This window comes from Martes martes (assembly GCF_963455335.1).
Source record: "Martes martes genome assembly, chromosome: 4".
In the NCBI taxonomy this organism is placed as follows: Eukaryota; Metazoa; Chordata; class Mammalia; order Carnivora; family Mustelidae; genus Martes; species Martes martes.
This window is the reverse complement of record NC_137891.1, coordinates 187,140,836-187,163,886: the sequence shown is the minus strand read 5'-3', so window position 1 is coordinate 187,163,886 and position 23,051 is coordinate 187,140,836. Positions and strand designations below refer to the sequence as shown.

The 23,051-nt window shown below is 58.8% G+C and overlaps 1 protein-coding gene across 3 annotated transcripts in view; it reads right to left on the bottom strand.

Annotated features, from left to right (window-relative positions):
- The window catches only part of ACOT7 (acyl-CoA thioesterase 7), a gene marked incomplete at its 5' end in the record, with an annotated part of 95,832 nt that overhangs the window by 56,031 nt on the left and 16,750 nt on the right, over positions 1–23,051 (bottom strand). For 2 of the 3 annotated variants that reach the window (XM_080800739.1, XM_080800738.1), the window contains 2 exons: positions 3,180–3,336; positions 9,456–9,573. In XM_080800739.1, the coding sequence (XP_080656865.1) occupies positions 3,180–3,336; positions 9,456–9,573 (275 nt within the window). Of the gene's footprint in view, positions 1–3,179; positions 3,337–9,455; positions 9,574–16,977; positions 17,106–23,051 lie in introns of those variants that run through there. The other variant, XM_080800740.1, reaches the window with a different exon arrangement.

Below are 23,051 nucleotides of genomic sequence, written 5' to 3'. Positions count from 1 at the left end.
CGCCGTGGAGCTCCTCTCCTAACAGTGCTTTCTGACCTGGTGCCTTCCCAAAGGGGGCCGGGCCTCTTGCTTCTGCCCTTGAACACAGCCCCAAGGCCCGAGCCGAGCCCTGTGGTCACGTAGGAGGGTGAGCCCACGGCGCCCGGCCTGCACCGCCAGCCCCATCGGGATAGGCTCTCCGCGCTTGGGAACCACAGGCCAGTAACAAGGAAAATATTTTCACTGCACTTTGACTGAGAGTGAATCTGACAACCTGCTTTTGGGAATAAAGATTTCCTGTTTGACTCTGCCAGAGCCAGCCTGACAAGCTAGTTTCCATGGAAACCCAGAGTGGCCCTCCTCTAGACCCAGATGAGTGCCATGGGCCAAATGAGGCAAAACATGCTAATTGTACTTTCTCCGTCATTTAATAAAACCATCAAAAGACAATTGCGGCATTAAAAACACCCCTTTTAAAATCTTAAGCGCTCCCAGCTATTTTCTGGAGCAATTTGCAACAATCAGGTCCCAGTTAGCTTAATATTTTGACAGTTGCCGGAGATGAATGAGCGTACTCGAAGGCAGAGGTTTGCCGGTTGTCTGCCTTGGCGTGTGCTCGCTTGGCTGCCTCCGGGCAGGCAGCACAGCCCCAGAGGAGGGGGACACACCAGACAGGGGACCCCTGCCTCCTGGGGTCTCAGTTTCCTCCCCATCCCCTGTCAGAGTCACCCTGGGTCCAAGGGGCCAGGCACTGTTGTAGGCAGTGGGGGGGACCGCAAGGGACAAGGCAGCCACCAGCCCTGCCCTCGCGTCCTAGACATGTGGGCAGAAAGACACACATCAGGACGGAGAGGGAGGCCTCGAGAGACGTGGGGTCCCAGAGTAAGAGCAATCCGCACGAGTCCAAACTCGGAGAGACAGAGGGAGGACGACCGAGACGCAGATGCCCAGACGTGGCAATGACAGAAAGAGACGAGAGATGAGAGAGAGACAGACCTGTGGTGGCGGAAGGAGAAAGGAGGCTCCTGGCCCTTCAGCTGGAGGTTGTGGGGCAAGAGAACCCACACACGGAGAACGGCCACGGCCCTCGGGGCCCCAAGAGCGGCCGCCCGCTTCGTGTAATAGGGAGGCCTGAGGGTCAGGAGGCCCCGTCTGGAGAAGCAGAGCACAGTGGGGTCACAGAACGCACACCCCTGTCCCGTGAGGCTGGACACCCGCGGCCCCTCTCCTCACCACCCGTTCTCTCCTCCGCAGGGCCCGTCAGCTCTGCGTGCCCACCCTGCAGGGAAGGAGTGAAGGCAAGGCCGAGCGACCAGGTGATGGGGGGCGGGGGGCATCCTTTCGGGCGGGGTAGAGGGCTGCCATCTCGCCACCTCGGCCCCGGGCGAGAGTCCCCTGCCCCACGTGGGAGCAATCCCTTAGAAGTCAGGCAGAGCATGTCCTTCTAGACAACACCCTGTGTCAGCTTCCCATCTCTGGACAGTATATGTGCTGCCGAAGCGAGCACCCCATCTCTGGACAGAAACACAAATCTCCCTGACAGCCTCTGTTCCTGGGGTCATTCGTTCACTTCATCATTCATTCACCTGCAGTTATCAGCTCTCCATCCTCTGTGAGCCCAGAAAAGCTGCCGGGAAGAGGAAAGCATGACTCCTTCCCTCCGGAGATCACGGTTGAGGACAGGGCTTCGCAGCCTCGTCTGGCACAAGGACACGTGGGACTGGGTCTCCCTTCGCGGTGGGGACCCCCACCGCTGGTGCATGCAGTCTGTGCGGCTGCAACCCTGCCCTCCCACCACTGGATGCCAGCCCCTTTGCCCAGATGGTGACAACCAAAAAAGTCCCCTTGAGAGTCACCGTGCTGGGGGTCCAACGCTGCAGGGCTGAGCTCTGCTTTGCAAGTCAAGAATGCCCGTCTCCGGGCCTCTTCCCCTTTTGCCACAGGGAGATGCTACTCAGTTCCTCAGGGTTTCCTCTGGGGCCAGAAATCTGGAAGGCGGGCCCGCCCCCATCTGAAGTCCCTGGCATCCTGCTGCTGATCACCATGAGAAAGCCACACTGCTGGGTCTGCCATCGGAGAAGACAATGAGACAATGAGATCCCCTCCATCCCGAGGCCTGGGCCACAGAGACTCCAAGGCCCCATGGTGAGAAGACCAGGCCCAGGTATCCCTTTCTGGGCGACGGCATGCGACATCCACGGTCCCTGAGATGCCAGAGCTACGGGCTCCCCCAGAGCCTGGCCACAAACACAGGGCACAGGAAGGCTGCGTGCTCCTGGGGCACGGGCCCCCGTTCGGCTAAACCGTTCACCACGCTGCGGCCAGGCCTGCTGAGGACACCGGGTGTTCCAGATGGACAACTGGGCTCCAGACCCAGGGAGGGGAGAAGCCTGAGCCCCTGTAAGCCCTCCCAGCAGGGCAGCTGCAGGCCGCTGCTGCCAAGGAAGGAGTGAGGGGCACAAGGAGGAAGACCCAAGGACCCAGGCAGCTCCCGCCTCCAGAAGCAGCGTGGACTGTCCCCTGCGTGGGACAGTGTGGGACGACAGGGTGGCCTGGGGCAGGGAGGGGGGCAGCAAGGGGACAAAGGGGCCTGCCTTCCTCGTAAGCAGCCTGGTTATAAAAAGCCTCATCGAGTGCAAAGCAGAGCCACACTCCCCTGCAGAGCCCAGTGGGAGGATGAAAAGGGGTTTCCATGGTTACCACTGGGCGAAAGAGAATATTCAGATCAAACCAGAGTCAAAGGTTCGCAGAGGGAGCGTCAGCCTAAGCCTGGAATGCAGGGCCCCAGTGCAGGGAACAGGGCGGGACAGCGACCCACTCCCCCGCCCCCACGCCGCCGCCAGTGGCCCCCCATCCAGGGAACAACAAGGAGGGTGGGGGTGGGGGGGAGACAGCAGGGGGCCGGAGGGCGGCTTGTGCCCTCCCAGCCCACTGCCACCCCTCTGCCCCTGAGGAGCTGGTCATGGGGCCTCCTCCCGGGGAAGGTCTGCGCACCGGGAGCCCAAGTCCCACTGGGGGAGCTCGCTGTCACACTCATTGCCTAACCTGTCCCTGTCTGCAGAGCAAGGATGGCAGGAGTGTCTGCTCAGGGGTGGAGCTGGGAACAGAGGGTGTCAGGGCCAGGCCCCCTGTCAGCGTGAGCTGCGGCGGCTGCTGGCAGGGACCCAGAGCTGGCTTGGTGAGACGCGTGCGGAAGTTACCTGTGAGGATGTTTTCTGACATCACGTGGACCTGGACCTCCACGGAGTGCTTGGAGGTGTAGGTGATCTCCGCGCTGACGTGAGCCACCTCGCCAATGCACATGGGGGACAGGAAGTCAGTGCGCTCGACGCGGGCCAGGGCGGCCACACAGCGCTCCTGCGGAGACCAGAGACAGGTTAGCCCCAGCCCCGGCCGCGCTCCTCGAAAGCGGCCCTTCTTTTGCCCGCTGTGAGAGTAGCGCCACTTCTCAACATGACACATTCCTAATTGCAAAACCGCGGGACACACAAAAAGGCCTCACGGGACACCCTAAAGCAATCGCTGGCGGATTCTCTGAGCAGTGAGGGTGGGGAGTGGCTTCTTTTTTCTAATTTTTCTACAAAAGACGTGTATCACCTCCATAATGAAAAGTAAAAAAAGACATACTCATCATGGGAAATTTGGGAAGTACACAGAGAAGTAGACTGAGGAGGGGAAATCACTCCTCCCATCGGAAGAGAACCCAGCTTTCTATTTTGGGATCTTCCTTCCCAGACTCTTCTCCCCAAGAACAGGATCTCCCCGGTTCCTCTGCAGTTACTCAGTCTCATGTGGTCGTGCAAACACCAACACACGTGTCCACAACCTGCTTCTTCCTCCACTCGAAACAAGGAAACATAACCTGCTTGCGTTACAAACGATGCTTTGCAATCAGTGTTCCTTTGTTTAAATGTTATTTTATCCTTCAAATAGGAACCATGTGCAGGACTCTAAGTTCAAAGGAAGAAAAGGGTACAGGGTACCAGGTGTGTGTTTGTCACTGGTCCCCAACCACCCAGGACGCCCTTGGTAAGGGATCGACGTGGCCACGGAGTACACCCACGTCTGGAGGGCCATCTGGAGGGCACGGGACAGTCTACACTGGGGCTTGTTCTCTATTGAACCTGACTTCCTCATTCTTCTGCATGGCCCTTTCCGCCATGGACGTCACTGTCACTTTCCACAACGGACACACCCTCCATCGCAAAAGCGTGTTTAATGGCCAAATAGAACGGAATATTCCATTATCGCAGTCTTGGGTCCAGCTGGGTCCATTTGCTTCTTACTATAAACAATCCTGTGATGGGTGTCCTTTCACGTAAATCATTTTCAGTACTGGGGACTGTTTCCCAGACTGAAGGGACACTTTGGTGTATGTTCCCGAAAATACTTCTCAACAGGGGGACCTCAGACCCTCGCTGCCAAACAGAGCACTTGGCCCACGTATCCCTTTCCCCTGGAAACCAGCCCTCTTCTCCAGGAGGCCGGGCGCAGGTGCGCGAGGCTCTCCGGCTGCCCCGAGCTGGGTGGGGAGCAGGGGGTGGGAGCCTGTCCATCCAGCCCTACCCGCTCTGGTATTCGCCTTCCCAGTTAGTCCTCGCATCACCCCTCATCCAAGGGTTGGCGACACTGAGCTTGTAGTAACGGTCACTCTGAGCCCCGGTGGAGCTGCGGTTATCTGTGCAAGAGCCCACCTGCTGCCTCATAGACGCGCCAATGCCCTGGGGCCCCGACCGGACCTGCTTCTCTGGAGGGACAGTCAGGGAAGCTGCACCTTCACCCCTCTTGGGTGAGTCAGAAACATGGGGTTGGGGGTTCCTCCAGTTTCTGTTCCTATAAATGTGCCAGAGCCAGGTCTCAGCAAGCAAGGGACCAGAGTGGCTGGGGAAGGTTCCAGGGCCGGCTGTGGCTTCTCTAATCTGCACTGGCTCCCCCCACCATGACTTGCTCCCTAATCTGCCCTTGCTTCCCCCCACCACGACTTGCCCCCTAAGTCACACGGACACTAACACAAAGTGCACCCCTAAGTAGACTTCTGTGGCTACAGCGCCACCCACCGGCAGAAAGCGGGAAAGGCACGCGCTGAGCGCAGCAGGACAGGACGGGGGGCGGGGGGGGGGGCCCACTTCTGGGCCGCTTGGTGGAATTCCGCAAGCGCTGTTAGCCCGAAACAGCGTGAAACCAGGTGTCTTCACTGGAGAGTGGCTAAATTTTGGTATGGCTACACTCACACATGGGTAACATACGTGCGTGCGTGCGTGTGTGTGTGTGTGTGAATAATTTTTAAGGGGAACGCAGCTTAGTCTTGGAGGGACCTGAGCTCCCTCTTAGTGTCCTTTCTGCGAGGAGGAGATCATAAAATGCCTGCATGCTGAGATGAAGGAGGTGAACGGTGTGGGCAGGTGACCCAGCGTGAGGCGACTGCTGACCCTCGGACACTCCATCCGGGGGAGGGTCATCGGCTTCTGGGCCGCAGCTGAGTGCGGGTACACCAGGGCACCGGAGGCCGGTCAGGAGGTCAGGAGGGAGCTACTGGCATGGAGCCAGGCACTGGGCCCGGTGTGGCACGCAGGGGGGTCAGTCGGACCGCCTGCCCTCAGTTTGGGTTCGGACAGGGGGACGGATGATAAACAAGCAAACAGGGCACGGCCATGTGGCGGCAGGTGATCTGACAGGGCTGTGTGGGAAGCGCTGGGGCTGGGGGCGGCCTCTGAGCGGAGCCTCTGAGCTGAGGCGTGAGTGGAAAGGTGGAGGCAGGTATGGACCTTGTGCCCGCTCTCCAGCAGAGGGGAGAGCGGGAGGGACTGCGCAGGGCGGAGGCTGGGCGGGAGTGGGGAGGGGAGCACAGCAGGAGGTGTGAGCTAAGGGGTCAGCAGGCCCTGAGGGGCCAGGACTCTGCGGGCAGGGCAGGGACCCCGAGCAGGCTTTCTAGTCCCTGCACTTCAGAGTGGCGTGAACTCTGAGCAGCCGGCGTTGCTGTTCCCTTCCGTGACCCGGAACACGGACACGGTGACCCAGGAGGAGACCGTGCTCTCCACGCTGCTCTAGGGAAAGCTGTCCAGGAGGAGACTGCTGCTCTCCACACTGTTCCAGGGAAAGCTGTCAGCACACACCTGCCACAGGAAGCCCTCGGGCCTGGCACGGGACGCCTGGCAGAGGCCTCACCCCTGCTCTTCTGGGTTGGAAGCCGCTTGTTAGGAATGTTCGGCTGGCTTCCAAAGGAGAGAAGGAACGTCTACAGGGCAGCCACTCCAGAGACCTTTGCACGCGGGGCAGCCTAAGAGAGACGGGTGGACTGCCTGGGGGCTCTCCACCAGACCAGGGTGCAGACAGCACGGGCCCGGACCCAGGGCAGAGGCAACTTGACCGTGAGCCGCTGTCCAAGGGCTCAGCAGGGCACTGGGCCCGCCTCAGGCATCTGCCATAAAGAGCAGGTGTGACCCAAAGATTCAAAACACGAGCCAACAAACACCTGCACACAGGAGGATGGCCTCCAGGCTGAGCACACCTCTGGCTGCCTGTGCCTCTGACACAGCCCGGGGCCTCCTGCTTCTGGGGCTTAAAGCGGGGGGCAGCCCCCACCCCGGGAGCGCTCTCACGAGGCTACCCCAGGAAGGGCCCCCTGCCATGCTCCCAGAGGTGACCAGTATCAGTGCTCGCTGGGCTCAGGAGCAGCCACGGGGCATGGCGTCAGGACAGTGGCTTCGGGAGCAGAGCAAGAAAGAACAGTGCAGGGCCCTGGGCTCAGCTCCCGGCTCTGCCACTCGCTAGTGGGGCCGGCGGGCTGCTGCCAGGATCCAAGGGGGTGACCCCCGGAGAAAGGGGTGAGCCGCCCCTGTCACAGACGCGTGGGCATCAAACGTGAGAGCGAGCGGGTCCAGAAGGTTCCCTCTCACTACGATGACTGTTTGGGCTGCACCTGCCCTACTCCCACACAGGCCGCCTTCAGCAGATGCCACCACAGAGAGGGCCACTCTGTGGGACCTGCAGGAAGCCATGTAACTTCTCTAGGCCCCTGCGCCTCGCCTACGACGTGGGGTTAAGACGACAGTTGGGAAGATTCCAGAGAGAAAAGGTCGAGCACACAGTGTGGTTGCTGGTACACCCTAGGTGCCTAATCAACGCTCCATAGGACAGCGATTCCACACACGGCCGTCTGGCAGTGAGCAGATCACCAGCGTGAGTCCACTGAGCTCCAGGCCTCTACCCAGATGCTGAGCATCCGGCAGGGACCTGAAAGACAAAAGTCCCTCCCTTCGTGGGGTTTACACTCTAACGGGGTGGAGGGGGTGGGCAGACCAAAGGATAAATGAGCAAAGCACACAATGTTCCAGGAGCAACAGTGCTGTGGAGAACAGCTGGGAGCCAGGAGGGAGCTGGTCATCGGGAAAGGCCTCAGTGGAGGTCATATGTACCAGACTGGAACCAGGTGAGGGGGAGCCATGCAGATTCTGGGGAAAGAGGAGCTCAGGCAGAGGGAAGAGGCAGTGCAAAGGCCCTGGGGTAGGAACACCAGCCAGTCGCACAGAAGCAAGAGAGCCAGTGTGGCCCAAGGGAGTGTAAAGGGGAAGGCATAGGAGATGAGGTCTGGGAGCTGGACGGTGCTCAGATCCAGAACTACCTAGCAGGTGGAGTCAACAGGACTGTTTGCCAGTGCCCACAACAGAAGAGGAAGAATGGGGTCACTAAAGGTCCCTGGTTTTCAGTGTGAGTAACCAGATGCCGCAGAGGTCATGTACAGGGGAGAGGGAGTCTGGGAGGAGCAGCCTGGGGACAGGTCCAGGGTGTCTTTTGGGGCCCATGAAGCTCAAGGGGCCAGTTCAGCATCCAGATGGTGCCGACCAAGAGGTCCCAGCTGACAATAGAACCCTGGGGCCACGTGACGTACTAAAGACATAAAGCAGATGAGACCTCCAGGGGAGCGGGGTGGGGGTGTCAGGGGGTGGGGGTGCCCCTGCCTGACCCAGAGCCCCAGCGAGGCCCTCAGAGGCCAGCATTGGCCCCCATGCCAGGGTCTAACCACTTGGAGCTGCCTGGGGCTCACACGCCCTCCCGAGCCTGGAACTTCTACACCCCCATCCTGGGACCACCAGTCCAGAGACATCGCCAAGCCAACACATCAAAACGATCCCTCTTGTACCCCCAGGATCCCTCCAGGGATGGGATGGGGAGGAGCAGGGGCTCAAAGCACAGGTTTCAGGCCTGGATTCACGGCCCAGACCTACCCCCTGCTTCCCCCACGGCCTCGGGCAAGCATGCAGGCTCTCTGTACCTCCACTCCCTCCCCTGTGCAACAGCGGGTAACGGGGGAGAGGATTATATGAGCAGAACCACTTCAGAGCTTTGCAAAATGCTAAGCACTCGCTACCGAGCAGCAGTTACGTGGGTCCTCACCACGCAACCCCCCCAACTCTCTCACTCCCCCATCCTAACGTTCTCCTTTCCGGGTCCAGCCTCTCCCACCAGGACCCTCACTGTGTCTCAGCAGGCCACCAGGTGCTGGGTCCTCACGCAGGCCCTGCCCCACAGCTGCCACCAGAGGGCGCACTCTGAACACAGCCTGGTTTGTCTCGCAACTCCAAGGGCACCGGCACAAACCCAACTCCTAGCTGGGCCAGTGAGCCCCTCCTTTGCAGTGTGCTGATGTCCCCCTCGCCCATGTCCACCCATTAAAACGTTCACTCTGGCTTGGTTCCCACACCTGCGCGCCCACACACCTGTGCAGCGCTCTCTCTCCTTCCCCCCTCCAGCCGGCGTGCATTCCTCCCCTTGCGGTGGGTGGCTGGCCCAGGCCCAGGGAGACACGGGACACGGGGACACAGAAGCCAGTGGTACTGCATCTCGACTGGCCCCCAGGTGGCGGTGCGGCGCAAGACAGACCCCCTCCCCCGAGCAAAGGTGCTGGGCCGCCTCCAGAGGAAAGGTCAGGTCCCTCCGCCCTTGAGGCAGGGCAGGAGAATATGGGCCAAGTGCCCTGCAGCTGCGCAAGGTGCGAAAGCAGAAAGCCTGACCCTCCTCCTGGCGCTCTGGCCGGGCTTTGGTGGGCTTCCCCCCGGGGGGCAAGAGTGCTTGCCCAGGCCCCTCCCCGTCCCTGGGGGTGTTGAAGGGACAGGGAAGGGCTCAGGCCCAGGGCAGGCGAGCTGGGGCGGCGGTGGGGGGGGGGGCATTCTAGAAACCAAGACTTTTCTGGATGGAGGGGGAGGAACTTAAATGCAGCTCTCAGCCGGCTCCCTGCTTACTCTCTGGCTGCCCGCATGCCTCCTTGATGAATCCCCAAACCAGCACCATTCCAACGGGTCCATTCCAGGGTTCCAGAAGCTCCCAAGGCCCAGGGACGAAGGAGGGGAGAAGCCATGCAAACTCTTGTCCCAACCCGAGAGTGGTTCGATGTCGCACACATAGGGATGCCGGGCGTCCTGGGCCTGGAATCTTTAGGTGATCCCAAGCGGGCAGGGCGACGGCTCGCAGACACTTACCCCGTTCTGGCTGTTGCAGTGCCGGGTGCTGATGATGGCTCCTGCCTCCTCGATCATCTTCAGGATGGTCCCGCCGTGGACGTTGCCGGCCACATTGGCATCATCCGGCCGCATGATCCTGGGTGGAGGAGAGAGAAGCAGCGGGGTGAGGCCACTGGCAAGGGTGTCACACAGGAAGAACAACAGCCAGAGGTCGTCCCAAGAGACCAAAGCCTCCTGAAGAAGGAAAAGGAACTTTCCGGGGGAGTTTGGTCAGAGTGCGCCACGGCTCTGACAGCCCCAGACAGGGGTCCTGTCTCCACGGGAAGGAGGGAGGGAGGCAGACAGCAGGACTGCGTCCCCGGGGCCGCAGGCACCCAGCAGGGAAGGGGTGAGAGCAGGGGCCTTTGGAAAAGGCAGCAAGGCCGCGGCATGGCTGTTGGGGTTCCCAGCACACCTGCCCCTCCTGGTTCGCAGGCTCCCCAGCCACCTACAGGGCTGAATGAGCACCAGGACATAGGCTGTGACCCCGTGGAAGGCCACCATCAGAGTCCCAGAGGGGAAAACACACCCAGCCTCGGCTGTTCTGAGAAGTGGAAACGGGCCACAGCTCTGAGACTCCTATCAGCAGGGGAACATCCACCACCGCCTGCCCCTGGCCTGCTGAGCTCTTAGGGGTGCCGAGGGGGGCTGGGTCCCTCGGATCGAGAGCTGGGAGCCCTCCAGGGTTGGGGGGAACTGAAATGCCCCCTCAGTGGCCGACACATCCCTGCTGTCGGCAGCCAGTGGTGGGGAAACTCCAAGAAATCTCTGGAATCCCAAGAAGCCAGCTCGGTGCTCCTACAGTGGGCAACCCCAGTCTAGCTGGCACTTTCCCAAAGCACAGCCAGGCTAATGAAATCTGCCTTCACCAGCCTCACAGAGGATCCACAGAGCACAGGCCACAGTCCCAGCACGCTCGCCAACCACCGGGGCTCCCCCAGCGCAGCCCCCCGGACCAGCACCCTTCACTCGGGCTCAGAGAGCTCCGCCACCCTCTGGGGCTATGACCTCCTGACAGCTCCGCTCAGTGGCTCAGTCTAGCCAGTCAGACCCCAAGATCATTCCTGGCTCCCGCTCTTACTAGACCTGGGTGCGCCGGGCAGCAGACCAAACTCTCACTCCTCCACTTCCTTGTTTTTAAAATAGGCATAATAACTGAGCCACTGCACTTGACCATGGGAGGACGGAATCACACAAGATAATGCAGTTAACAGGCCCAGCTACGGTGCCTGGCACGTGGCCAATACAACGCAAGCTCATCAGCAGTACCCTACCCTCTAGGTGAATGTTTACCCAACCGACTGCAAGAAGTTTGGAAGCTCCAAGACAGAGCTGGAAGGTGTTACTTTCTCAGCAAATGAGCATGGACATCTTAGGGTAACTGACAGCAGACTGCTGCCCACCCGCAGGTGCGACCACTTCGTCCTGCAGGAGAGCTGGCTATGAGAACCGAGAACCACTCCGGTCACGGGGCTGTCCCGCCCTGCCTCACTGGCTCGGGGCAACAGTCATGGGAACCTGACCAGAGGCCAGGGGAACCCCAGAGAACCGGAAAGAAGCTTCACTTGGCTTCTCAAACGTTCACTTAAAAATATTTCTTGAGTCAACTCAACATGGGTAAAGACCTGAATGTAAGACTGGAAACCATGAAACTCCCAGCAGAAAACACAGGCTTATGGTAAGCTCCTTGACCATCAGTCTTGGCGATGGTTTTTTGGATCTGACTCCAAAAGCAAAGGCAACAAAAGCAAAAATAAACAAATGGGACTCTACCAAAGTAAAAAGCTTCTGCAGAGCAAAGTAAACCATCAACAAAATGAAAACACACGGGCGCCTGGGTGGCTCAGTCAGTTAGGCCGCTGCCTTCAGCTAAGGTCATGACCCAGGGTCCGGGGATCAAGTCCCGTATCGGGCTCCCTGCTCGGTGGGAAGCCTGTTTCTCTCTCTCCTTGTGCTCTTTCCTGCTTGTGCTCTCTCTATCAAACAAATAAAATCCTAAAAAAAAAAAATGAACAGGCAACCTACCAAATGGGAGAAAATATCTGCAAATCGTGGATCTGATAAGCAGTTAATATCCCAAACATGTACAAAGAGTTCACACAGCTCAACAGTGAAAAAAAATCTGATTTTAAAATGGGCAAAAAAGGGGCACTTGGGTAGCCCAGTTGGGGAAGCGTCTGCCTTTGGCTCAGCTCGTGGTCTCGGGCTCATGGGACTGAGTCGTGCAGCAGGCGGGAGCCTGCTTCTCCCTCTCTTCCCAGCTCATACTGTCACTTTCTCTGTCTCTCTCAAATTAATAAGTAAAGTCTTTATTAAATAAAGAAATAAATTAAAGGGACAAAGTGGGGTGCTTGGTTGGCTTAGTCGGCGGAACATCCGACTCCTGATCCCAGGTCTTGAGTTCAAACCCATGTTGGGTGTGGAACCTACTTTAAAAAAAATTTTTTTTTAAACAAAACAGGCAAAGAAACTGACCAGATATTTTTCTAAAGAAGAGAGATACGGCCAACAGGTACACAGAAAAACGTTTCACACCACTCATCACTGTGGAAATGAAATTAAAACCATGGTGAGCTTTCCTCTCACACCTGTTAGAACAGCTATTGTCAATACGATAAAAGAGATCGGGTGTTGGCAAGGCTGTAGAGAGGAAGGGATCCTCATGCACTATTGCTGGGGATGCACACTGGTTTAGCCACCATGGAGAACAGCATGGAGGTTCCAAAAAAATGAAAGCCCGAACCACATGACCCAGCCATTCCCCTTCTGTGCATTGACCCGGAGGAAACGTAAGATGCCGCAGTGGTATTTGGAGCCTCCTGGGCGCTCATCAATGGCCGAGGGGATAAAGCTCAAAAAAGGAGGGAATCCGGTCATTGCTGACAACGCGGATGGACCCTGAGAGCATCATGCTGAGTGGAATAAGTCGGAGACAGAAAGACAACTCTACCTGATCTCACATGTGGAATCCAAATCAGGGAGCTCAGAGAGAGAACAGACCGCCGGCTGCCTGGGGCCAGGCAGGGGGGTGGTGGGGTGAATGGGGCAGAAGGTGCAAACTCCCACCACGAGGGAAACCAGTCCTGAGGGCGTCAGGGCAGCAGGAGGCTCTAGTTAGCCGTATGGCACCAGACATGGGAAAGTTGCTGAGAAAAGCGGAGGTCAACACTTTCACCCCCGGGAAAACTCTGCAGCCGTGTCAGGCGAGAGGTTAACGGTCGGAGGGGTGAGCCTTCTGCTGCACGTGCGCCAAACCACCACCCTGCACACCTAAAACTGACACCACGGTCAATGCCAATGACATCATGATAAAGCTGGAAAAATAAAATAGTAAAAAAAATTTTCAAATATTTTCAAGTTTTAGGGGTGCCTGGGTGGCTCAGTGGGTTAAGCATCTGCCTCGGCTCAGGTCATGATCTCAGGGTCCTGGAATCGAGCCCCGCATAGGGGTCTCTGGTCAATAGGGAGCCTGCTTCCCCCCCTCTCTCTGTCTGCCTCTCTGCCTACTTGTGGTCTCTGTCTGTCAAAAAAATAAATAAAATCTTTAAAAATATATATGTATATATTTTCAAGTTTTAAAAATTCGGGCTTAAAAATAAAACAGAAATTCAAGTTTATACTAAGGGGGTTTTGTTGTTGTTTTTTTAAGTCTGAGTGAAGACGCAGCCAATTTAAATAATCAAACTAGGGGCACCTAGGTGACTCAGTCAAGGTTAAACAAGTGGCCTTCAGCTCAGGTCATGATCCCGGGGCTCCGAGCTGGGCAGAGAGTCTGCTCTCCCCCTGCCTGCCACTGTCCCTGCTTGTGTTCTCCCCCCTCCTCTGATAAATAAATAAATAACAAAACTGCTGTTATCAGCCTCTTTCCTTTGTATCTGTTTTCAACTTAGTAAAGGTCATTTCTGCCCAGAGGCTGGTCATCCTGGGGCTGCAAGGGGCCAGGGGGCTGGCCAGGAAGAGCAGAGCCCCTGGGTTCTAGAGCCTCAGAGAAACTTGATTCCAGCCTTTCCTAGAAACACCAGAGCCTGCCTCTGGGGGAGCCCGATTCCCCCCTCGGGCCTCACTTGGCCTGTGGAGCTGTGCCCCCCACGGTTGGCCCACAGCAATGCGGCGTGGTCTGGGAGGAGGGCAGACTCGGGGCCACGGGGCAGACGAGGAAGTGCTCACATCCGGCGGGGCACTGAGGAAGAGACTGATAAGGAGGCAGCCTTTGAGATAGTGCCCGGGGCCATCGTGGGACACTCAAGGGTCCCCAGAAACCCCACATCATCCACACCCGGCTGCCCCCAGGAGCCCCCAAGGACACCCTGGAAATAAATGCCAGGAGCTCCAGACCACACATCGTCAGACATGAAAGCTCACTGGGACACTTGCCAATCCCCACACTCCTGGGTCACCCAGGTCCTGCATGAATACAGTCTTAATTCCCCAGGCCAGCTGGCCACTCAGGAGGCCCCGAGCCTCCGTCCACGGGACCTGCAGAGGCAGAGAGACCAGAGCCCGGCTCCCCACGCCCCTTGGCCCCAAATGGCTCAGGAGCTGTTGGGCAGGGCTGTCCTGAAACACCGGGCACTCCGTCGGGGACTTTCCCACCCATCTTACTTCCCTGGAGTCCCGTGCCGCTGGCCTGGTCCTCTCCAGGCAGGCAGGTGTCTGAGGGGTGAGGGCGGCCAGGAGAACATGTGGTCCCTTGTCCAAGCTTTTGTTCTCCCAATTTTAATGAAGATGTGGATATGAAAAGTGCTTCGCTTTCCTCTTCACTATTAAGAATGAGAAAAGCAAGCCCAGAGAAGCAGGCACAAAGCCAAGGGAGGCTTCTACACCTGCCTCTCACCTCCCGGACCTAACTGGCCACTTAGCCCGCTGCCTCAAGGGTCACCAGCTTAAGCAGGATGCTAGTTCTCGATCACCTGCTCAGACCCGCCAGGGCCCGTTCCATCTACGGAATCAAGATTTAAACCCTCTAGTAAGGGGTTTAAGCCCGCAGGGATCTGGACCTTCTCCTGCCTTGTCTCCCAATCATCCTGCCAAACCAGGGCTATCTGCCCAGGCACCCCCAGGCCTTCCCACTGCCCTACCTATACCCACCTGTCCCAGCAACATCTGACCTAGCTTCTGTGAGGAAAGCGGATTCATCTATGAATGGGGGAGCATAGATGGACACAGCCTCCGGGAGGGTGGCCCAGCATTGCCCGTCGACACCCCAGCTGGGCTGGCGTGCTCCGATCCAGAGCTCCGCTCATCCGAGCTCGTCCTACGGACGTCGCCAAACATGATTAAACTCGTTCCCCCTGAGCTCCATGTACCTGGCCTCACAGCAGACACCTTGAGGACAGGCCCTGTCCCCCTGTTGCTTGGCCCCACACAGAGCTTTTATACCGGGTTGAACGGTGTCCCCCAGAAGATATGCCCACGCTCTGGCTCCCGGGACCTGTGAACGGGAACTTCTTCAGAAATGAGTCTTTGCAGGCATGATCAGGTTCGGTGAGGTCATCAGGGGCACTCCGATCCAAAACAGCTAGTGTCTTTTTGAAAAGAGAGAAATGTGGACACACCAGGGAGGAGGCAGAGACCAGAGTGACGTGTCTACAAGCCAAGAAATTCAAGGGTGCCAGGAACCACCCGAAGCTGGAGGCGAGGAAGGATCCTCCCCCAGGGCCCTCAGGGGAAGCGAGGCCCTGCAGACGCCAGGATTCGGGGCCTGTGACCTCCAGGCTGTAAGAACAGACATTTCTGATGTTTTGAACCACCCAGTGTGTGGTCACTGGCTATGGCAGCCACAGGACACTCGCACTCGGGGGTGGGGGGCCGTGCTCCACCCACAGAAGACAGCAGCGAGGGACAGGTGAGCCCCATGGGACCTGTGGCGGTGGCTACAGCCGGAGCCTGACACTCAGCTCCTGCGTCCCGAGCCTGGCCAGCCCAGGCCAGGCCCCAGCACAGGGGGCTGACCACTCCCCACACCTCCACAGCCCCCCAGCTCTCTCTGATTCTGACACCACAACGTCCCTGCTAAAATACAACACTGCAGGGGCGCCCAGGTGGCTCAGTCGGTTAGGCGTCAGCGTTCGGCTCAGGTCATGATCTCGGGGTCCTGGGATTGAGTCCTGCATGGGGCTCCCTGCTCAGTGGGGAGTCTGCTTCTCTCTCTCCCTCTGCCCCTCCCCCTGCTCCTGCTCTCTTTCTCCCTCTCTCTCTCTCAAATGAATAAAATCTTAAAAAAAAATAAAATAAAATACAACATTGCAGCGTGACTTCCATGGTGTGGGGAAGGAGGTGGTTTCCTCGATTCAATGGGGAAAGCTGAAATAGCTCTCTGAGGTAGAAGGTAGTAGGCAGCACAACGCACAGCCAGACTCCCGGGACAGATAGAGTCCTCTCGGGTTTTCCACCTGTCCCAAAGATGGGCAGAGCCATGGGGCCCCTAGCTGTGGTCCAGGTGGGGGCCTGCAGGGCGGCCAGTGCCAAGGACACTGCAGAGACTGTGCCAAAGGTCCCCGGGCCTGTCCCTGTGGGGCAGCGGCGTGTGTCCTGAGTAGGGACAACCCCAGGGTGCTTCTGCCCTGACCTAACCCGCAGCAGTAGCTGCCAAGCTGTGAGCTTCGAGCTCCGTGCGGGGAGCCGACGCCTAGGCAGGGAGCCAAGGACGAGCAGGTGCAGTCGCTCCTGGCTGGACAGGAGCTGGGGGGCCAGCCGCAGGGTGTGTCTGTGCCAGGAGGACCATGTGGGCTGGGGGATGGGACCGGTTCGACCAGGCAGCCCCGACCATGGCCCATGTGAACACCCCACCTTTCTCCAGGAGACCCCGCCAATCAGAAGCCCAAGTGACCCTGCTTCTCCTCTCCAACCTGCTGTCCAAGAAGGTTCCAGCAAGGTGTCTTCAACCCCAGAGCCCCCACCACAGTCCCTAGAAGAGGCAGAGATGGAGAAATGGCTGGGCCTGGAGAAAGTCCCTGGGGCTCTTCCAGGCCCCAGAGCCGGAGTGGGAGGCACCGATCTCACCCAAAGGCTCGGGCTCACACTTTGGCCAGGACCGGGGAATGAACCAGAGAAAGCTCCAGGTGCAGCCGGCTGCCCAGCACCCACGGATCCCGAGACCCCAGAGCACCGGGCGGCTGGGCAGGCAGGAAGCGAGCAGCGCCCCACACAACCACAGGACCCTGCTGGCGAGAGAAAGGGAAGAACCGGAAGCAGCACGGCCGCAGAGAGGAGAAGCGGCCGCCAACCCGGGGCCATGCTTGCCCGCCCTCAGGCTGCGGTCCTGCCGAGGGGGCGACGTGGGGGCTGGACCTCCTGTCCCAGCTTCAGCCCCACCTGACGTCCGGAGCAGCAGACCCGGAGCAGGCACAGCTGTCCGTGGCCACAGGGAGCCAGCCAGCCCCCACGCTGGACGCGGGGGGCGCATCCCCTCTACCACCTGACCCCGTCAAAGTGCCCCCAGACAGGCCATCTGCGACAGTAGCCCCACGAGAGGAGGGGGGGGGGCACGAGACTGATGTACCTGCTCAGCTGGGAAGCCATGCCCGCTGGGGCTCGTCCTGGGTCCCGAAAGAAGCTGGGGGGGCTGGTGGCAGCCAAGTCACCTGCCCTCCCACTCCAAAAGCACCGTCCCAAGTCCCCGCCACCAGGCTGCCCAATCTAACCAGGAAGAGGCTGCCTCACCAATCTGAGGAGTCTACCAAAAGCCGGTGTCATAGCAACCTCGCTTTGTAAATAATGACAGTGGAGGAGAACACATCTCCGAGCCCTTCCACTGCTCTGCGTGGGATCGAGAAGTCACACAGAGATGGCCGCCATCTCTGAGAAGCCTCTGGGGGGCCCGAGACGGGGCCAACGCCCACCCAGGGTCCCGGGAAAGGCTGGGCTCCGGGCCCGGAGCCACCGCACGCCTTCTGAGCTTCCCCAGATGCACACAGGGGAGCAGGGTCCCAGGCCAGAGTGAGACTCACAGCAAGGGTCACATCAGGGGCAGAGCCCAGCATCCTGCCCAAAGGAGCTGGCATCCGACACCTGTCCCCAGGCTACCTCCAGGGCTCTAGGGGCCGGGTGAGCCGCTGGAAGGGAAGTGGGGAGAGGAAGCAGCGAGCTCTGCCAGCCCCTGCTCTCCCGTGGCCGCCACCGCACAGACCTGCCTCCTCCCTTCTCCGGGGACAGGCGGCCAGGGGCAGACCTTCCGTCCCCCAGGGGGCCTGCCCTTCTCCCTCCCGCTGGGTGTTGGGAAGAAGGAAAGCAAGCCATCAGAGTGGCCGAGGAGCTGGCGTGACGTTGGCAGCCCCAGGAGAGGAGGCTGGGTGTGTAATTACTGTCCCCGCGCCCCAGGGCCACCCCCAGGTGGGGCCGCCGTGATGGCGGCTGTGAATGAATGAACCGGCCTGCAAGCCCCGGGAGGGACCCTTCCTGGACTGTCCACCCGGCTTGGCTCCTGGGCACGGGTCCACCTCGCAGGGGGGTGACTCCAGCAGGTACCGTGCTCAAGAGGTAAACTTGGGCCAGAGCCCCAGGGGGGTCCAGGCTGACTCAGCCCACGGCCGCTCTCACCACCAGAGCCCTGGCATGCTCCTGGCCACCTCCCTAAAACACGGCCGATCTGCTCCTGACGGCATAGCTACCATTGTCCCACGTCCTCTCATCTTCATGCGAAAAGAACCAGAGGCAAAATCCCAGACCGACCAGCAGTACAGCGGCGCGCTCTGCAGGGAGGCCGGCCGGGGCAGGACGGGGGTCAGACGGGCCCTCCGACCACACCTGGAAGGGGAGTCAGGGCAGAGTCTGGGCAGAAAACCTTCCCCAAAGCCTTCCCCTACCCTCGCAGCCCGATGGGGGCCCTGGCAGGACGGCGGACCTCCTTCACCCCTCAGCTGTCCGAAATGCGGCTTCAACCTGAGTAGAAATGACCCCATTTGCCAGCAGCCCCGAGGACTACTCCTATGGGGCAGGGACTGGGGCCATCCTGCTCCCTGCGATGTCCCCAGCACCTGGCGCGACGCAGGACACAAAGCAAAGTGCCATGAACAGGTGTCAAATCGAAGAGTGACCCAGTCCCTGAGAGACACAGGTGGACAGAGCCACCACCCCACCCACCCTAGGCCCCCTCCAGTCAGCTGGGTGCTCAGGCCCCGTGCGCACCTGGCCAACAGCCTGTGCCTCCCCTTGCCTTCCCTGCCCAGAGAAGCCTGGCCGCACTCTCCTTCCCTAGAAAAGGCCAAGAGCGCTGTCCCCACAGGCCACCACAGTGGGCCATGTTCTGGGTCCGGTCAAGCCCATCTATCACCCACAGGTCAGAGAAAAGGCCCCCAAGGCCACGGGTGTCCACTCCAGCCAGGGGGCATCCCAGAGCCATGTGTCCAGACACCCCACCATCACAACCAGGGCCCCCTCCGGCTCCACCCCCACCCCCAGCCATCCCACAGTTGTCTTACAACTTGGCCTTCCCCCTGAGACAGGCCTCGCCAGCTCCCTTCCTCAGCACTTTCAGGGACGCGCCCCTCCGAAGCCCGAGCATGGTCTCTGCATGTCCTTTCCAGAGCCCCGGCCAGATGGGACCCGGAGGGGGGCGTCAGCCTGCCTGCTGTGCCCTTTGGACTCGGCTGCATTCCTCTGGGCAGGCATCGCTGCTTCCCTAAGCAACGCTGGCTTCTCTCTCCGCCCTGGTCTCGACCCTGGGTGTGCTGGGCACATGGCCTAGCCCCGGTAAGGAGCGGCCACCCCACCACTCCCAACACTGTGTGTGCCCGTGACCTTCTCAGATCCCTTAAAATCACAGGAAATTGGAGTCGAAAAAGATGCTGGAAATTACTCTCTTCGAGCCCCAGCTGCTACCCGTGAGGAAAGCAGGCCAGCGGAGGCGAGGAGGGCAGCCCCAGTGTCACGCACACCTGGAGGCGGCATCGGGCACCTTTGAGGGAACATCCCGGGAGCGCTGGGCCGAGGGGAGACGCAGCCTCCCACACACCGCAAAGACCTGCCGTCCTTCCTGGCAAAACACCGCCCAGGTGATGGGGTGATGACTCGCAGACAGATGAGAGGCCACGACCTGCCCCACCAGTTCCTTCCCAATTATGGAAAGATCATGAAAATGCTCCAAGACCGGCTTCAGGGGAAGCCGTCCTTGCCAGAGCGCACAGGGGATCCCCCGTGCACCTAGAGGGAAGCGTCGAGGCATGCCACAGAGTTCAGACCCAAATGAGGCTCTCTCCCCGTTTTCGTCATTAGAGGGAAGAACGTGTCAGATCCAGAATGATCCACGGAGTGACAGGCAGGCCCAATGACTTAACACCTGTGTACATGGACACACCCTGAACCAGGAGAACTAAGACTTAGAAAACCCAAACAAAGCCCATGGGGAAGTGCAATGAGGGAACCCTGCAGGAGACAACACCAGGGAGATGCCTGCAGGTCGTCCCAAAGCTCCAGCGGAGCAGCGGGGCCATGTCACCTCCACTGGCCGCACAGCCACACTGACTCTCCGCGGAGCGGGCTCGTCGGTCGTCAGCCTTCCGAGCAAATCGCTGTGAGACAACCTGTAAACCAAGTGAAATGACCAGGAGGTGGTTTCCGAATTAACCAGCTGCCTGGAAAGGTTCCCGGCAAGATGATCCAAACGGCCAAAAGACAGGCAACAGCATAGGGAACAGCCCAGGAGCCCCTCACGCAGGAAGCGGCAAGTCAAACGCCCTCCATGCGCACAACAGGACAGGATATGACTAAGAAGGAATCGGGGGCTGATGCCCGCTGCCACGCGGAAGAATCCCCAAAACATGATGCCGAGGGCAAGCAGCCGTCCCAAAAGGCACGGTTCCATGGACACGAAACGTCCAAGCAGGCTGATCCAGAGACAGAAAGCAGACTGACTGACGGCCGCCAGGGCTGCGGGGGTGGGGGGCAAATAGGGAGTGACAGCTAAAGACCAAAGTGCTTCCTTCGGGGGTGAAGACAACGTTCTGGACTTAAACCATGGTGACGGCCGCCCAAGCTTGTGCATATACCAGAGCACACCGAGTGGCACTCGAGTGAACGGGATGCAACTTACGACCCAACAGAGCTGTCGCCGCAACACCTGCTGCAGGCCGCTGGGGGAACACAGGCCCCCGCCTCCAAACACTTGGCCCAGAAGAGAGCTCCCAGACTTGGGCCCAAAGAACACCACGCACAGCTGGACAGGGCGGCGGCTTCAAGGCTTCTGAGACCCACAGGCCACCAGCTCCACGCACGAGCAAGGCTGCGCTTCTCTGAGACACTGGTGGCAGCCGTTTTCTTCAGCTTTCAAGTAGAAATACCACACAGGGGCGCCTGGGTGGCTCAGTCGGTGAAGCACCTGCCTTCAGCTCAGGCGACGATCGCAGGGTCCTGCTTCTCCCTCTGCCTGCCACTTGCTCTCTCTCCCTTTCTCTCTCTGGCAAATAAATAAATAAAATCTTAGGAAGGAAGGAAGGAAGGAGGGAGGGAGGGAGGGAGGGAGGGAAGGAGGGAAGGAGTACCACATAATCTAGCGATTGCCCGCTTCTGGGCATTTACCAGAAGAAAATGAAAACACTAATTCAAAGAGATATGTGCACTGATGTTCAATTCAGCATTTTTGACACCAGCCAAGATTCAGCAGCAAGTGTTCGTCGACAGAGAAATGGATAAAGAAGATGTGTTACACACCCCCCATACACACACACACAAAGGAATATTACTCAGCCATTAATAAAGAGGAAAAAAATCTTGCCATTTGTGACACGGGTGGACCGGGATAGAGGGGATCATGCTAAGTGAAATAAATCAAAGACAAATACTGTGTTTTACTTTTATGTGGATCTAAAGAACTAAATCAAACCAAATAGAACAGACTGGTAAATACAGAGAACTAAGTAGTGGCGGGGGGGGGGGGGACAGGTAAGGGGAGGAAGAGGTACAAACATCCATTTATAGATGAAGCCAGTCACAGGGGCGTAAAGTACCGCACAGGGGATACAGCCAAAACATCGTGATGACTGCGGGCGACGGACGGCACCTACACTTCCGGTGAGCACTGCGTGATGCACGTAAATGTCAGCTCACTTGCCGCACATCGGAAACTAATCTAATACTCTGCGTCCACTATACCTCAATTGAAAGGAAGAGTATTAGCAACAGGCTTCAGATGCCGTGGGTTAATCAGGCAACCTTGGGCTGGCTTGTGGGTGTCCCCACCTCTGAGGTCCTGATGTATATCAGGCACATGACATGGCGGGGCACGGTGGGGGTGTCAGCCTGTCATTCAGGGAGACTGAGTATCGGCCCAACAGGATCTGGTTTCCTGAGACACTGCCGGGCTCCAGAAAGCATTTCAGCTGTTAAAGCTCTGGATTCCAAAGGCACACCTGAGTACAGCCGAGAAGCACAGACCAAGTGTGGCATTTATGGAAAATGACGGCCACCCGCCCTCGTTCACCCTGATCAGTTACAAGGCCGAAGTTCCCACCTGCCAAGGGCCCAGAGGGTCATGAAATATTTAGGCGGCTCGAGAAGAGAGTGGAATTGGAAGCCCAGGGACTTTCAACTGGTGGAGAGCGGGGCCAGTGACCATGTCCAGCATGCCCCCTGCAGACGGCTGGGGTGTGCCAAGGGAGGCCAGGACACAGGCTGAGGAATCAGAAAACACCTCTGAAGCATTCCCCAGCACCCCATTCCCTGAGTGGCCACGCAGGAGCCCTTCTCAGACCCATCAGACAAATCTTCGGGGGGCAGGTACTTCGGCTCGGGCTTCTCCCTTTCCCAGAGTGAGCAACACCCTGGCCTTTGTGCCATGAGCCACACACTTTCCCTGAGGCTCAGAGAACCTCTCAGTCTTGTGCTGAGTTTGGGAGGAGACAAATCCTGCCTTTGACTTTTAATCCTACCCATTCATAAACCAAAGTCAGGGCACCAGGCCGTGTCTGGGCGGCTGGCGGATGAGAGCTCTCCCCATCACCTCCCTTGAGCAGGTGATGAGACACACCAACTGGGTGTCAAGAGACCTGAGTTCCAGTGTTCACTGTGCTGACCGCAGGCAGGTCACTCCTGCCCTCAGTTTCCCTATCTGTAAAACAGGGAGCCCCTCTGCCCCCCGGGGCTGAGGGCTGAGTGGGCATGAAGGGTGCAGATGGGAGCCAGGGCAGTGGCTCAGACTGCGGGTGCGGCTCCTCCTCCATCAGCTGTTAGGAGGCTCGGCTCCACATCCAGAGAGTGGGAAAACTAATTGTACAAAAGCAATTCTTTCTCCCTGTACTTCACCTCCCAGTGCGAACACGACCTCCCCCATTTGGATTAAAATTCCGATTTCCCTGATACACCTGATGCCCCGTTAAACGTTCTTGCAGGGCCATGGGGCACATTCAAGGTCACGACTACTACAGACAACCTCCCGCCTTGCAGGGTTTTAAGCACACTTACGACGGCCCATCATGCCCGCTGGGCCCGGCTACAGCAAGTCCGAGCCTCATGGAGCACGTGTAAGGGTACCGGGGGGTTCTGGCAGTCTGGCATGGCTGTGGACGGTTTCCAGTGGGGATGTGCCCCACGGGAGGCCTGCACAACCAGCCTGCCACCTGCCCTGGGATAGGTGGGGACAGC